We start from the raw sequence: 15388 nt of genomic DNA, 5'->3' as shown, positions 1-15388 counted from the left end.
CCCATGGAACTTTATCCAAAATTGATCATATCTTAGGGCACAAAGCAAGCCTCCAGAAATATAACGGGATTATTTCTATAATCCCTTGCATTCTATCTGATCACAATGCATTAAAACTAGAACTTAACAACAAAAACAACAGCAAAAAATATGTAAACAACTGGAAGCTGAACAACACATTGCTCAATGATCAGTGGGTCATTGGTGAAATAAAAGAGGAAATTAAAAGTTTCCTGGAAGTTAATGAAAATGAAAATACAACCTACCAGAACCTATGAGACACAAGAAAGGCAGTCCTAAGAGGAAAGTTTATAGCTAGGAGTGCATATATTAAAAGGACAGAAAGATCTCAAATAAATGACCTAATGCTACATCTCAAACTCCTAGAAAAATAAGAACAAGCCAAACCCAAAACAAGTAGAAGGAGAGAAATGATAAAAATATGGCCAAAATTAATTGATACCAAAAAAGCCATACAAAGAATTAACGAAACAAAAAGCTGGTTCTTTGAAACAATAAACAAGATTGACAGACCCCTGACAAATCTGAAAAAAATGAGGAGGGGAAAAAACCCAAATTAGGAAATCAGAAATGCAAAAGGGGAGATAACAACAACCACCATGGAAATCCAGGGAATCATCAGAGACTACTTTGAGAACCTGTATTCCAATAAATTTGAAAATTTAACAAAATGGACAAATTTCTAGATACTTATGACCACCCAAAACTGAGCCAAGAGGATATTAACCACCTGAATAGATCTATAACATGAAATGAAATCGAAACAGCAATAAAGAGTCTCCCTAAAAAGAAAAGTCCAGGACCTGATGGATTCTGTGCTGAATTCTATCAGACTGTTAAAGAAAAACTAATACCAACCCTCCTTAAACGTTTCCATGAAATAGAAAGGGAAGGAATATTGCCTAACTCATTCTATGAAGCCAGTATTATACTCATCCCAAAACCAGACAAAGACACATCCAAAAAGGAGAACTATAGGCCAATCTCCTTAATGAACATCGATGCGAAAATTGTCACTAAAATAATGGCAAACTGACTCCAACAACATATCAGAAAGATCATTCACCAGACCAAGTCAGTTTCATCTCAGGGATGCAGGAGTGTTTCAACATACACAATCTATAAATGTAATACAGCACATTAATAGAAGCAAAGACAAAAACCACCTGATCATCTCAATAGATGCAGAAAAAGCTTTTGATATGATTCAACACCACTTCATAATAAAAGCTTTAACAAAACTAGGAATAGAAGGAATGTACCTCAACATAACAAAGACTATTTATGACAAACCTATAGCAAACATCATACTTAATGGAGAAAAACTGAAACCATTTCCCCTAAAATCAAGAATGAGACAAAAGTGCCCACTCTCCCGACTCCTATTCAGCACAGACCTGGAATTCCTAGCCAGAGCAATTAGGCAAGAAGAAGAAATAAAAAGAATATCAATAGATAAATAAACATGCAAAATATCCCTATTTGCAGACAACATGATCCTACACCTCACAGACCCAAAAAACTACCCAAAAACTCTTAGACACCATAAGCAGCTTCAGCAATGTGGTAGGATACAAACAATCATTAGCTTTTCTATACACCAACAATGAACAAGTTGAGAAAGAATATATGAAAACCATTCCATTTGCACTAGCCTCAAAAAAAATCTAATACCTAGGAGTAATTTTAACAAAGGATGTGAATGACCTCTATAAGGAGAACTACAAACCTCTGAAGAAAGAGACTGAGAAAGATTACAGGAGGTGGAAAGATCTTCTGTGCTCATAGATTGGTAGAATCAACATAGTAAAAATGGCTATACTACCAAAATCAATCTACATGTGCTACACAATTCCCAACAAAATCCCAATGACATTCATCACAGAGATTTAAAAATCTACCCTAAAGTTCATTTGGAAACACAAGAGACAGTGAATAGCCAAGGCAATACTCAGCAGAAAGAACAATGCTGGAGGCATCATAATACCCGGCTTCAAACTATATTACAAAGCAATAGCAATAAAAACAGCATGGTACTGGCACAAAAACAGATATGAAGACCACTGGAACAGAATAGAGGACCCAGGTATTAATCCACACAGCTATGCCCACCTTATTTTTGATAAAGTTGCCAAAAACATACTATGGAAAATAGACAGCCTCTTCAACAAATGTTGCTGGGAAAAGTGGTTACCTGCCTGCAGAAAACTGAAAGTTGAGCCATGTTTATCACCCTGTACTAGTATCAACTCAAAATGGATCAAGAATCTCAATATAAGACCGAAACGCTGCAGCTAGTACAAAAAAGAGCAGGGAATACACTGGAAGGAATAGGTATAGGCAAGGACTTCCTCAATAGAACCCCAGCAGCTCAGCAACTAAGAGAAAGGATGGACAAATGGGACTACATGAAATTAAAAAGCTTCTGCACAACAAAAGAAATGGTCTCTAAACTGAAGAGACCACCCACAGAGTGGGAGAAAATATTTGCCAGCTATACATCAGACAAAGGACTGATAACCAGAATATACAGGGAGCTCAAAAAACTAAACTCCCCAAAATCAATGAACCAATAAAGACATGGGCAACTGAACTAAACAGAACTTTTGCATAGGAAGAAATCCAAATGGTGAAAAAACACATGAAAAAATGCTCACCATCTCTGGCCATAAAGGAAATGAAAATGAAAACCACATGAAGATTCCACCTTACCCCTGTTAGAATAGCTATCATCAAAAACACCACCACCAACAAATGTTTGTGAGGATGTGGGCAAAAAGGAACCCTCATCCAGTGCTGGTAAGCTAGTACAATCACTTTGGAAAACAGTATGGAGGCTTCCTAAAAAAACTAAACATAGATCTGCCATATGATCCAGCAATCCCAGTTCTAGGGATATACCCAAAGGAATGTGACTCAGGTTATTCTATAGGCATCAGCACACCCATGTTTGTTGCAGCACTATTCACAATAGCCAAGTTATGGAAACAGCCAAGATGCCCCACTACTGACGAATGGATTAAGAAAATGTGGTATTTATACACAATGGAATTTTACTCAGCCATACAGAAGAATGAAATCTTGTCATTTGCAAAAAAATGGATTGAAATGGAGAACATCATTCTGAGTGAGGTTAGCCAGGCTCTGAAGACCAAAACTCATATGTTCTCCCTCATATGCGGTCTTTAGATCTAGGGCAAATACAGTAATGTTGTTGGACTTGGGTCACATGACAAGGGGAGAGCACATACAGGAGATATGGGAATAGGGAGAAAACCCAAAACACAAAAGTGTTTGATGTCCCCCACTCCAGAGGAACTAATACAGAAACCTTAAAGCAACAGAGGTCAACATGAGAAGGGGATCAGGAACCAGTGTAAGGATCAGTTAGAGACGAATCAACTTGGATTGTAACACATTTGTACATGAAAGCAATGCTAGGAATCTCTCTGTATAGCTATCCTTAAGTCAACTAGCAAAAAGGCTTTGTCTTCTAATTTCTAACAAAATTAGAAATAAGGGAAGAACAGGTTCTGCCTGGAAGCGAGGGGGGAGGAGGGAGAAAGTGGGGGAGGGGGCAGGGGGAGAAATGACCCAAACAATGTATGCACATGTGAATAAATGAATTTTTTCCCTCTGGTTTCGAATCTTGGTTCTCCTGCTGCATAAAAAGTTCGATTTGGAGCCAGGAGCTGTAATCCTAGCTATTTGGGAGGCTTAGATTGGCAAGACATAGGTGAGTCAATACTCCCATCTCCAAAATAACCAGAGCAAAATGGACTGGGGGTGTGGCTCAAGTGGTGGAGCCCTGAGTTCAAACCCCACTTCCACCAAAAAGAAAAATTTCAGTTTGGGCCAAGCACAAGCCTATATAATCCTATCTATTTAGGAGGCAAAGATCCAGAGGCCTGAGTTGAAGGCCAGCCAGGCAAAATAGTCTCAAGACCCCATCTCAGCCAATAAATTGTGCAATGTGATGTACTTATCATCCCAGCTATGTGAAATAAATAAGCCAGTCTGGGCATACCTCAAAAATCATCAAAGCAAAAATGACTGGGGCATGGCTCAAGTGGAAGAGCTCCTGCCTAGTTAGCTTGAGGCCCTGAGTTTGATCCCTAGTACTGCCAAAAAACAAAATAAAATAAAATAAAGGTTAAATTTGGGGTTGGACCTCAAAGAGCACTTGTCTACCATGTACAAGGTCCAGGGTAGTTATCATAGCCTGTGGCTCATGGTACATGCTCCAGTGCTGTTAGAGTAGGACTATTCACAAGAGCTGATTGTGGATTTTGTTTTTGTATTTTGAGACAGGGCCTTTACATAGCAGGTTGGCTTTGATCCTCCTACTTCAGTCTTCCTGGTGCTGGAATTGCAGGTGTGCACAATCAGCCTGGCTCTAATTGCAACTCTATTCAGTGCCATTATAGCATTAGTTTATAAAATTGTGCATACCCAAACAATGTATGCACATGTGAATAAATGTATTTTTTAAAAAAGACTCCTTTCAATGTATGCTTGACAACTTCAAGAGAGGGTACACAGGTGATTATGGTATGGAACTCACACCCCAGAAACTTTAGAAATTTTGTCAAATAGATCAGGTGTCCTTTAAGGTTCAATGGCCTTCTGAGGGATCTCTGGATTGAGAAACCAGTCATAGGGTCTGTCAGGTAGTGACAGGGTTCCAGGTCATCCTGACCAGTTCCCCTACGTAGACCTATGGCAGACATTGGCAGCTCATCCTCCTCCTTGGCTTAAGAAAATGCTTTAAAGACAGTTGCAAGATCATAAGGGCAAGGACTGCAAATACTGGGACTGTTAAAAGAAAGGAAAAGAAAGAAAAAAATGCTCCTCTAAATACCAGAATGTCCAGTGGCACTGATGGGCCAAGATCTGCTAAGCAAGCTGCAGGCCCAATTCAGTTTTCAGGAGGATGGACAAGCAGCTTTGAGCTTTGGTTCAGGGCCCCCTAAGGTCCTAGCCCTCATCACTCTCCAGGAAGAAACTGCCTTAAAAGGGCCAGAGATGCTCTTTAAGGTTCCGGGGGTATGAGCTGAAGACAATCCTCTGGGGCTATCAACATTCCTCCAGTGGTAACAGATATAAAGCCAGGTGTCACTCCAATAAGAATGAGACAATACCCAATCCCCATAAAGGCACGAGAAGAGATATCTCATCACCTCCAGAAAAACTTAAACTATGGAATCCTGAGACCTTGTCAATCTGCCTAAAACACTCCCTTGCTGCCAGTTCAGAAGCCAGGCACCAGTGATGATCTCTGAGCAGTCAATCAAACAGCAGTGACTCTGTACCCACTGGTTCCTAACCAATACACTTTGCAACCTACTTCTCATGCTTGGACTTAAAAAATGCATTCTTCTGTGTCCAGTTGGCACCTGTGAGCCAACCCATCTTTTCTTTTCAATGGGAGGACCCCCAGTCGGGGGGGCAACAACAGTTAACCTGAACTCGTCTCCCACAGGGTTTCAAGAACTCCCCAACCATCTTTGGAACTGCTCTGGCATCAGATTTGAGAGCACAGCCAGCAGAGGAAGCTGGCAGCACTCTCTTACAATACTTGCTCCTTGCAGCAGCTAACCACCAAGACTGTCTTAAGGGACAGAGCTCCTACTCCATCTCACATGGGAAGCTGGATATAAGGTATCTCAAAAGAAGGCCCAGATCTGTCAAGACCAGGTCAAATATTTGGGGTTTCACATCTCCCAAGGCCAGTGGAACCTTGGTGCAGAAAGAAAACAAGCATCTGTTCAATCCTGACTCCAACTTCAAGATGACAAATCTGTGAGTTCTTGGGAGCAGCTGGGTTCTGCCAAATTTGGATACCTAATTTCTCATTGCTAGCAAAATCTTCGTATGAAGCCACAAAGGGTGGGGGAGGGGGGCAAAAGGAAGGCCATAATGTGGGAATCTGAATAGCAACACACTTTTTGTGCCATCAAGGAGGCAGTAGTCAGTGCCCCTGCTGTGAGACTCCCAGATGTGAGAAAGCCTTTCTTCCTCTATGTGCATGAGAGAAGTGGCATGGCAATTGGAGTCCTGACCCAATTCCTAGGTTCATGGCATCAGCCAGTGGCTTATCTCTCCAAGCAGTTGGGTTCAATAGCAAAGGGATGGCCTCCCTGCTTGGGAGCTCTTGAAGCCACAGTCTTGCTGGTATCAGAGCAGAAAAGTTAACACTGGGACGGGAAATAACCATTAGGGTCACACATTCTATAGTGACGCTACTGGAACACAAGGGACAGTATTGTCTGACAAATGCCAGGATGGTCAGATACCAGAGCATGCTTTATGAAAATCTACAAGTGAAGCTAGAAGTTCTCCGTACTTTAAACCCAGTGACCCTTCTCCTGTTGGCTGCGGGGCCTCCGGAGCATGACTGTGTTGAGGTGATTAATGAAGTCTTCTCAAGCTGCCCTGATCTTGGTAACCAGGTGCCTCACCAGTCTAGCCAGCAATATTTATAAGCAATGTGAAACGTGCCAAAAATAACCGCAAGCTGGGGCCCCTCCCTAAACCGGGAATCCAGTTATATGGGTAGATCCCCTTTTGAAGACTTGGAAGTAGAGTTCACTGATCTTCCTCAAACCAGAGCCTACAAATATCTTCTGGTGATTGTGTGCACATTCTCTGGGTGGGTAGAGGCTTTCCCAACCCGGACAGAGAAGGCCCAAGAAGTGGTCCGTGCTTTACTAAAGGAAATAATTCCCAGGCATGGGATCCCCATCTCCATTGGGTCAGACAATGGACCAGCTTTTGTGGCAGAAGTTCTTAAACAACTGGCAAAGGGACTAAAAATAAACTGGAGCCTTCATACAGCATACTGGCCTCAGAGTTCAGGCAAAGTTGAAAAAATAAATTGGACACTAAAAACTCAGATGAGTAAACGCTGTCAGAAAACACACCTGACATGGAAACAGGTCTTGCCATTAGTTTTACTTAGGGTCAGGTGTAGTCCCACCAAACAGACTGGATTCTCACCCTATGAGATTCTCTATGAAAGCCCACCAAGGGAGATCTAAAAGCAATTTTTAAAATCTAACTTTGCTCCAACAGATGTGCGGTTTGGAAAAAGTGCTCCATGACTTATACTGCCATATTCGAAAAAGACTCCCTATTAGCTTAACCACTGATGTACATTCCTTTAAGCCAGGTGACCAGGTTTGGATAAAGGAGTGGAATTTTCAGCCTCTCCAGCCTCAGCGGAGAAGGCCCTATTCAGTGATTCTAACCACTCCCACAGCAATCAAGGTGGTAGAGATCACCCCGTGGATTCATAACACCCAAATGAAGGAGGCGACTCCTGAGTGAAAGAGTCAACTGGACTCCAGCGATCCACTCAAACTGACCCTGAGGAGGGGACCTTCAGCCTTGCCCCAGTCACAAACTGGAAGCTGACTAGCCTACACATGGCAGAAGCTTGAGGAGTCAAATAGACAGACAGTTAATGGACTGTTGTTTCTCATGGGCAATGTTCTGTGGTGATGTCTGAGTTCTGCCATCCCTTACCCATCTCTCTTTCTGGTATTGTAACCTTGTTTTAGTCAGTAGCAATAACAGTAACTACTCCAGCAGGACAGAGTGGAATCAAGAGGCTCTTTCTGACAATTTTTCTCCTCCTACTGACAGGATTTGGTATTGTCTTTGGTTGCTTCTATTCTTGGTTCCTTTTGCAAACCTAAGCCCCTCACCCCCCGTTATAGTTCTCTACAAGAGAGATTTAAAACAGTGTTTGGGGTTGTAGTAATTATAGTGCTGGGCTGTCTTATACTCCCACTGGTCATGCGGTATGTATTGACCCTGTTGGCAGCCATTATGGAACAAAAAACAGCTGCAAAATTACATCTGTTACAAATCCCATTCCTGAGGATGAAAAAGATGATGCATTTTGACAAGTAAAATGTCAAAGCATCAAAGGGGGGAATGTTGGAGCCAACGTGGCTATTTTTCTGGGATTTACTGTGTGTCTAGAATTTACCTTGAATTCCCTACTCTGGGGGCTACAAGCAGCTTTCTGCAAGCTCAAAAGTGTCACAGACCTCCAGCTAGGCTCTGCAAGCTTTCCTGTGACTGTGACCATATTCTGTAGGGGAGTTGAGGGGAAACTCTGTAACCACCTTGTTTCTCTGTAACTGACTTGTCTTTCTGACCACCTGTGAACCATATACTGCAAAAACTACCTGGTTACATCACCTACCTGGGGGGTATATAACTCATCTCCTGACACTGATCAGGGCTCAGGGCTTTGAGAAATTATCTCCCCTGAGTCTGCTAGAGTAATAAAATTCCTGCTTCCTGCAAAGTGGTCTTGATGTCTTTGCTTCCCTTGTCATTTCTCGAAACAATATGCGAAACCACTGGGACATGATCAAAAGACCAAACCTATGATTCATGTTTATAGAAGGAGAAGAAATACAAACTAAAGGCACAGATATCTTATTCAATAAAATAGCAAAAAACTTCCCCAATCTCAAGAAAGATGATACCAAACAGATGAGATCAGAAAAGAAACTCCCCTAGGCATATTATGCAGAACAAAAAGGGAATATTGAAACCTGCAAAAGAAAAGTGACAAGTCCCATACAAAGGTAAACCCATCAGAATTATAGCAGATTTCTCAACACAAACTCTAAATGCAAGGAGGGCATGGAATGATATATTTCAAGACCTGAAAGAAAAAACTGTCAACCTATACTGGTCTAGCCAGCGAAACTATCCTGTCCTTCATAATTGAAGGAGAAATAAAAATATTACAAGGAATTCTTGACCACCAAACTATCACTGCAGAAAATACTTAAAGGTATCCTACATACAGATAAAGGAGATAGGTACAGTCAAGAAAATAAAAGAAAGAATGAACCCTACTCACCCAGTAGATTAGCAAACAAGAAAGAGAGAAAAACAACAAAATAATTGGGTTTATTACATACCTTTCAAAGCTAACACTAATGTTAATGGCCGTAATTCAATAATCAAAAGACATAGAATGGTGAGTTGAATTAAAAGGGAAGATCCCACCATTTTTTGCTTTCAAGAAATGCATCTCACTGGCAAAGACAAACACTGACTTAGAGTCAAAGGGTGGAAAATGATCTCCTAAGCAATGGATGCCAAAGCAGGCAGGAGTAGCTATACTCATATCTGACAAAGCAGACTTTGGAAGAGGCCAAGAATGGATAGAGATGCCCCAAGCCAGAGCAGCAGAAGAATGACCCTGATGTGCACTCCTGGCATTTGTGGAGCTGTCATTATGGAGCCATCTGTCCAGAGAAGGTAGGGTATGAGGAACTGCTGGTCTGGCTTTCTCTGAACTTCTCAGAGTGCTGAGCTGACTTTTATGGATCTGTGTCCTGGAAGAATTGGACCATCAGAACTGCAGTGCTGAAAATGAAAGTAAAAAGAAGACTGGAAAACAATTTTAAAAAAATAAAAAGAAGAACTGGGATGGAATGGGTGAGGCAGGGAAGAGTGAGAGAAAGTGAGGATAAAGTGATTCTTGAACTGGGACAAGATTTAAAGCAATAAAAATGTACTGGATTCTCATACTCTTTATCTATCTATCTATCTATCTATCTATCTATCCATCTATCTGAATAAAGGGGTTTCCAGTGGAATAGATAAAGAAGACTGGACATAAGCAGATAATCCTCAAGCCTGGATGGTGAATACATAAGGATTCATTAAAACACTGTTCTTTAAAATGTAAAATTGCAGAATATTCCATCTTAAAAAAGATAGTAGTGCTGGGTGCCTATGGCTCATGCATATAATCCTAGCTAGTCAGGAGGCAGAGATCAGGAGGATCTGGGTTTGAAGCTAGTCTGGGCAAATAGTTCACAAGACCCTATCTTGAAAAAACCATCACAAAAAAAGGGCTGGTGAAGTGGCTCACGGTGAAGGCCCTGAGTTCAAATCCCAGTACCGTAAAGAAAAAGAGATATTAGCACCAAACCAAAAATCTACCGGCAAACTGCACATTCAACAAGCATGTGAACAACATACAAAACCTATTCCTTCATTCATGCAGTTTGCTCCATCTCCCCTTTCTTATCCACATACATCTTATACAGACCCAATTCTGGTCTAAATTAGTAATCAAAAGGTCCACTTAAAATACTCATTAGTATTGGAAGATCTCCTCCAAGACAAATTTTTATTTTATAATGCATTCTTATCTGCACAAAAGTCCTGGACAAGAGAGGCATGGTAGCATACACCTGTAATCCCAGCATCTGAGAGGTAGAGGCAGGAGAATCAAAAGTTCAATGCCAACCTGGGTTACAATCAAGTTTGTGTTCAACCTTGTCTATATAGTGAGGCCTTATCTCGAAAAAAAAAAAAAAAAAAAAAAAACAGAAAAAAATCCCTGTCATTCAAATGAAGAGGGGCATAGTGATGGGGCAACAGAGGGTGGGGCACAAATAGCCTTGTTGTTTGTGGACAGAGCACACAGCTCAGTTTCCTCCAATCACAGCATAAAGGCAGCAGCCTTCTCTCCACATAGCCTACTGTGCTCATCTGTCCTGTCAATATAGACTCAATTCTAGCTTTTACATGGCTGGTGAGTTACCTGAATCTATCCATTTCAATTTCAATTTTGTAAAAAAAGCTGTATTAAGGAACTTAGGCCTACAGTCAGTTCATTAAAATATTCAGCAAACCACGACTTTAGTGAACATTAAAACCTCATTACTGTTGAAAATGTAAATTTTGGCTGAGATAAAATTAATTTTGGTCATTCACTTGCATATACAAGTAGTATTAATAATTAGTAAATTTGGACACACATAGTAGTAGCCTAAATATTCTAAATAAGGATATAAATGGGATCAGTAATACAAAGTGTAAGCAATGTCCTTGGCATTATTTTGTCAATAAAGCATGCAACCATATAGGTAGGATCCTAAAACTATTGAATGGCCACTAGATGGTACAAGAGGAAGCCAATCACTAGATGAAACCTCTCAGGAAAAGCATGTCTGGTAAGGCTGAAATCTAATCACAAGATTTCCTCTCTATGTCTCTTATGATTATATCCTTGGTATCTGTCACAGAGTTTTGGAGATTAGGATGGGAATGGGCATGAGTCTGCTATGCAAAATGAAAACCCAAGTGGTCCACCCTTGTGAAATTTGAACAGCATTGCTAAGTTAAGTAAATAGAAAATAATTTTTAAAAAAAGGTGGGAGTGGGTGAATTGATATAGGAGTACAAAAACAGATGAATAGAGAGGATATAGTAACATATACAAAGCATTGTCAAAATATGACAGTTAACAATAGAAAAGTTTATTGCAAAGAATCTTAGGAGCAGGACAGTCTTTGTCATCAGTGCATCACTCCAAAGACAAGTCTTGAAGGAACATCACCTTCCCATTAATTATATGAACTGGTATCACACCTTCTACTGGCATCACTTGAACTTCAACCACCATGAGCATCTCTCTGCCTCAACCATTAGTTTTTCAATTAAAAGGGGCTATTTCAAACTCCTCAAAAATCCCTACCTAACCACATCTCCACTTACTTGGTCATGACCTATTTCAGCATTTCTCAAACATGGGTCACAAACCACAGGAGGGCACAAAATCAGGGCCCCACAAATAAATGAAACACAATAGAGTAGAAAATACAGGAAAGCTTCACATAGATAAATGTAACTGCTATTGCCTGCACCACAAAAATGAGAGTTCTTATGCTGATGATCAATTGTTTTCTGAACTCTAAGCCTAAACTTTATACTTAGTTTATTAAGGTAGTTATGGCATTCTTCACATTACATTTCTCTGCAGTGACCTGGCTCTTCAAAGAGTTTTACCTAGAAGTGCACTAGAGGGACAGTAAAAGTCAAAAACATATTTCCTAAAAGTATGTTACTGTTGCTGTCTGTGTACCAACACTGTTCCAGCGGTGATATTACCACATACCAAAGAAAGCTCCACGAGCACGTTCAGATAATGCTCCCTCCTCAGAATTCTGAGAACTAGTCATACCAGACCATCCTCAAGGCCCCTGGGCAACCAACACCAGCCTGACAATGTCTCTTTCTCAGATGTTCCACTACCAGTTCTACCAGGCCATGCCATAAATAGCCTTAATACCAGCCCCAAGTGTGTAGTGTCCTCCCTCTGAGATCTGAGTCATAGCTTTTGAAGAATCTTCTCCTAAGCCCCTAAGGTACCAGTACTACCTCACTATCACTTTCTAAGGGGGCAAGATATCAGCTGCATAACTCTTTTCCTAAGTTCCAAAATCACCAGTATCATATCCTTTACATAATTCCAGTCTAGAACCATGAGACTAACTATAAAAGCATTTAGGTTACCATAACCCCAATTGTTTCCCTTTTCTTGGAACTGTAGCTCCTTCTGGAAGATCCTACCTCTGTGTACCACAGTGTTCTTGTTTTATCTTCTCAGTCCTCTAACATCTTCTCAAATTTTCCTATGGTAATTTCTTTTGGTGGGTTTCTTTTCAGGACTCGGATCTTGACATACAAGACCTGGTAGAGGAGTGATTCTGAGTCATAATGAAAATCTGGAGCTGGTTTGGGCATGTCCATGGCCTTAAGCACACTGCTGACCTCCCATTCAATGTGGAGTGGCATCACAATTAATTAAATTAGCATTCAATGCTGATTGCGATGAAATACCTTGCTGACATAAGAGTGTGGGGGAACCAAGTGACTATTATGATGACATTGTAAATATCTCAAGTACTGAGGGATGGGATAGAAGGATTGAAATACACTAAAGACTCTTTCAATGAACTCCAAGACACTAAAATTCTAAGATCAAATACAGAACATACAATGATGGCCCTAAAAGAACCTCTCCTTTGTTTTAGTCACAGCACCACAGTTCACTGAAATAAAAAACATTATGGGGATTGCACTCTACGTTCCCTAATGATTTCAGAATTATAAAAAAAAGTGGTATAAAGGGAAAGAGAATATATTCATTTGCCTTAAAAATAAACAGCCTTTTTAATACTAAAAAATGATCAAAACATATAATCAATCCCTTTTAAAATACCAATGACATTTTCTACAGAAATAGAAACACTCCTACAATTTTAGGGAACAAAAACAATACCCAGACTAGACAAAGTAATTCTGAACAAAAAGAAGAAACTGAAGATATCACAATACGTGACTTTGAAGACACTAAAAAGATATTCTAACCAAAAGAGCATGATACAAGCCAGGAGTGATGGCAAATTTCTGTAGTAACAGCAACTTGGTAGGTAGAAGGGGGAGGAGGGGAAGAGATAAGTGGGGAGAGGAGAGGAAAAAGAAGAAGAAAGTAAGTACATGGTACTGGCATAAAAAACAGACATACAGACCAATGGAACAGAATAGAGAACCCAGAAATAAGTCCATATATTTTCAGCCAATTGATTTCAACACAGGTTCCAAGAACATACACTGGGGAGAAAGGGCAGCAGCTTCAATAAATGATGTTGGGAAAACTGGATATTCACGTGCAGAGAATGAAACTGGGTTCCTATCTCTCACCAGCTATAAAAATTAACTCAAAATGGGCAAAGACTTAAATGTAAGACCCCAAACAATGGAACTATTAAAACAAAATGTAGGTGAAATGCATCAGGACATTGGTTTTGGCAAACATTTTTTGTATAAGACCCCAAAAGCACAGGAAACAAAACCATAACTAAACAAACAAGATTGTAATTAACTAAAAATATGTACAGCAAAAGAAACATCAACAAGTGGAGACAATCTGCACAATTGGGGAAAATATCTGCAAACTATATACCTGACAAGGGATTCAAGGGATTAATATCTAGAATATATAAGAAATTCAATTCAACAATAAAAAGAAAAAAGTTATTTTAAAATAGGCAAATAATCTGATATTTCTCAAAAGATACATAAATGGCTAATAAGTATTTGAAAAAAAATGCTCAACATTGAGCTTCCGTAGTGAATTTACCTCCTTTGAGGTATACTGTCCCTGTTTAGGTGGTTGGCTTTATCCAATTTACCTGCCTCATGCCTCATGGTGTACTTTATACTTGGCTAATATATCACTCTTTACTATCATTAACTACTTCGTTGTCTTGTCTTTTTTTTTTTTTTTTTTGGCAGTACTATAGTTTGAACTCAGGTCCTTGCACTTGCTAAGCAAGTGACCTATCACTTCAGCCATGCTGCCAATTGTTTGTGCTTTGGTTATTTTTGAAGCAGACTCCTATATTTATGCCCTGGCCAGCCTGGACTATAATCCTCCTATTTATGCTTCCCAACGTAGCTAGGATGCCAGGTACACACCATTTCATACAGTCATTGGTTGAGATGAGATCCTGTGAACTTTTTGCTTGGGCTGTCCTTAACCTGCTATCTTCCTGATCTCCACCCTCCTAGTAACTAGGATTACAGGCTTGGACAGTCATATCCAGTCTCTTCATGGTTCTTTTACCGCCTGACACAGCATTCTAGTCTTGGACCCTGTATCAAGAGCCAAGGAGACATCTAGAATACCCCATATACCAGTAACACTGAGACATCTATCTTGCCCTGTCTGTGGGCCACCTTGGCCTTCATAATTCTATGAACCAATTCTCATTTATCTACCTCTTAATCTATAACTATGTGTATGTCTATATCTATGCTGATGGTTCTGTTTCATTGAAGAACCTTGACTGATTCATCAGTTCTGGAAGTAGGATCCAGGTCAAGTTTAAGTTTCCAACATGTTTGGTTTGTCTGGTGAGGGCTGTTCTCTACTTCACCCAACATGGCATTCTGTTGCTGAGTCCTCTCGAAAGATGAATGCTGTTTTCCCACAGGGCTGAAGTAGAGGAGGAACCACATGTCTGAAAAGGATAAGACCAGACATGAAGACTAAATATACTTCTTAGGAGACTACAGAGATTGTCTTGCTAGATCTCTTGTGGGAGCATATGTTTGAATTAAACCTAGTAACAAGTGGTGGTCTTTAGGTTTCCCACAGATCATGGCAGGGGTAAATTGATCTACACATTTTTTAGAGCAATTATCTGCAATCTGACTTAATCTATTCTGCTTTTAATGGGATAGTTCCTAGTGACTTATAAGTAGGGAAAGAATTGAATTGAATTGAGTATTAGGAAACTAGCATTCTAGACCCATGACTACCACTAATTAGTTGTATAATCTTAAGTAAATCACTCACCTGGTACCATCTATGCATCAAAAGCATAGTATTTTTTATGTTATATGAGATAATACATAGGTCAGAGGTTCTGAAAGCTTAAATTCCTAAACTCAAGATTTAAAGCAAAGGGGTAAATAGAAAGAATATAATCAGATATATTATTTTTCTTCAAGTTGTACCTTAAAAGTCATT

General features: G+C 40.0%; 1 protein-coding gene across 2 annotated transcripts in view; it reads right to left on the bottom strand.

The window, feature by feature from the left end:
• Med6 (mediator complex subunit 6) overlaps positions 1–15388 on the bottom strand; it is a 98755-nt gene that overhangs the window by 32062 nt on the left and 51305 nt on the right. The window contains exon 7 of one of the 2 annotated variants that reach the window (XM_074067670.1): positions 14116–14876. The exons of the other annotated variant lie outside the window; for it this stretch is intronic. Coding sequence (XP_073923771.1) covers positions 14784–14876 — 93 coding nt within the window. The 3' untranslated portion in view covers positions 14116–14783. Of the gene's footprint in view, positions 1–14115; positions 14877–15388 lie in introns of those variants that run through there. 2 annotated transcript variants of the gene reach the window in all.

The sequence above is a fragment of the Castor canadensis genome, chromosome 3 (genome assembly GCF_047511655.1).
Source record: "Castor canadensis chromosome 3, mCasCan1.hap1v2, whole genome shotgun sequence".
Taxonomy (NCBI): domain Eukaryota; kingdom Metazoa; phylum Chordata; class Mammalia; order Rodentia; family Castoridae; genus Castor; species Castor canadensis.
Note: the sequence above shows the minus strand (reverse complement) of the source record. Positions and strands in the feature narration are given on the sequence as shown.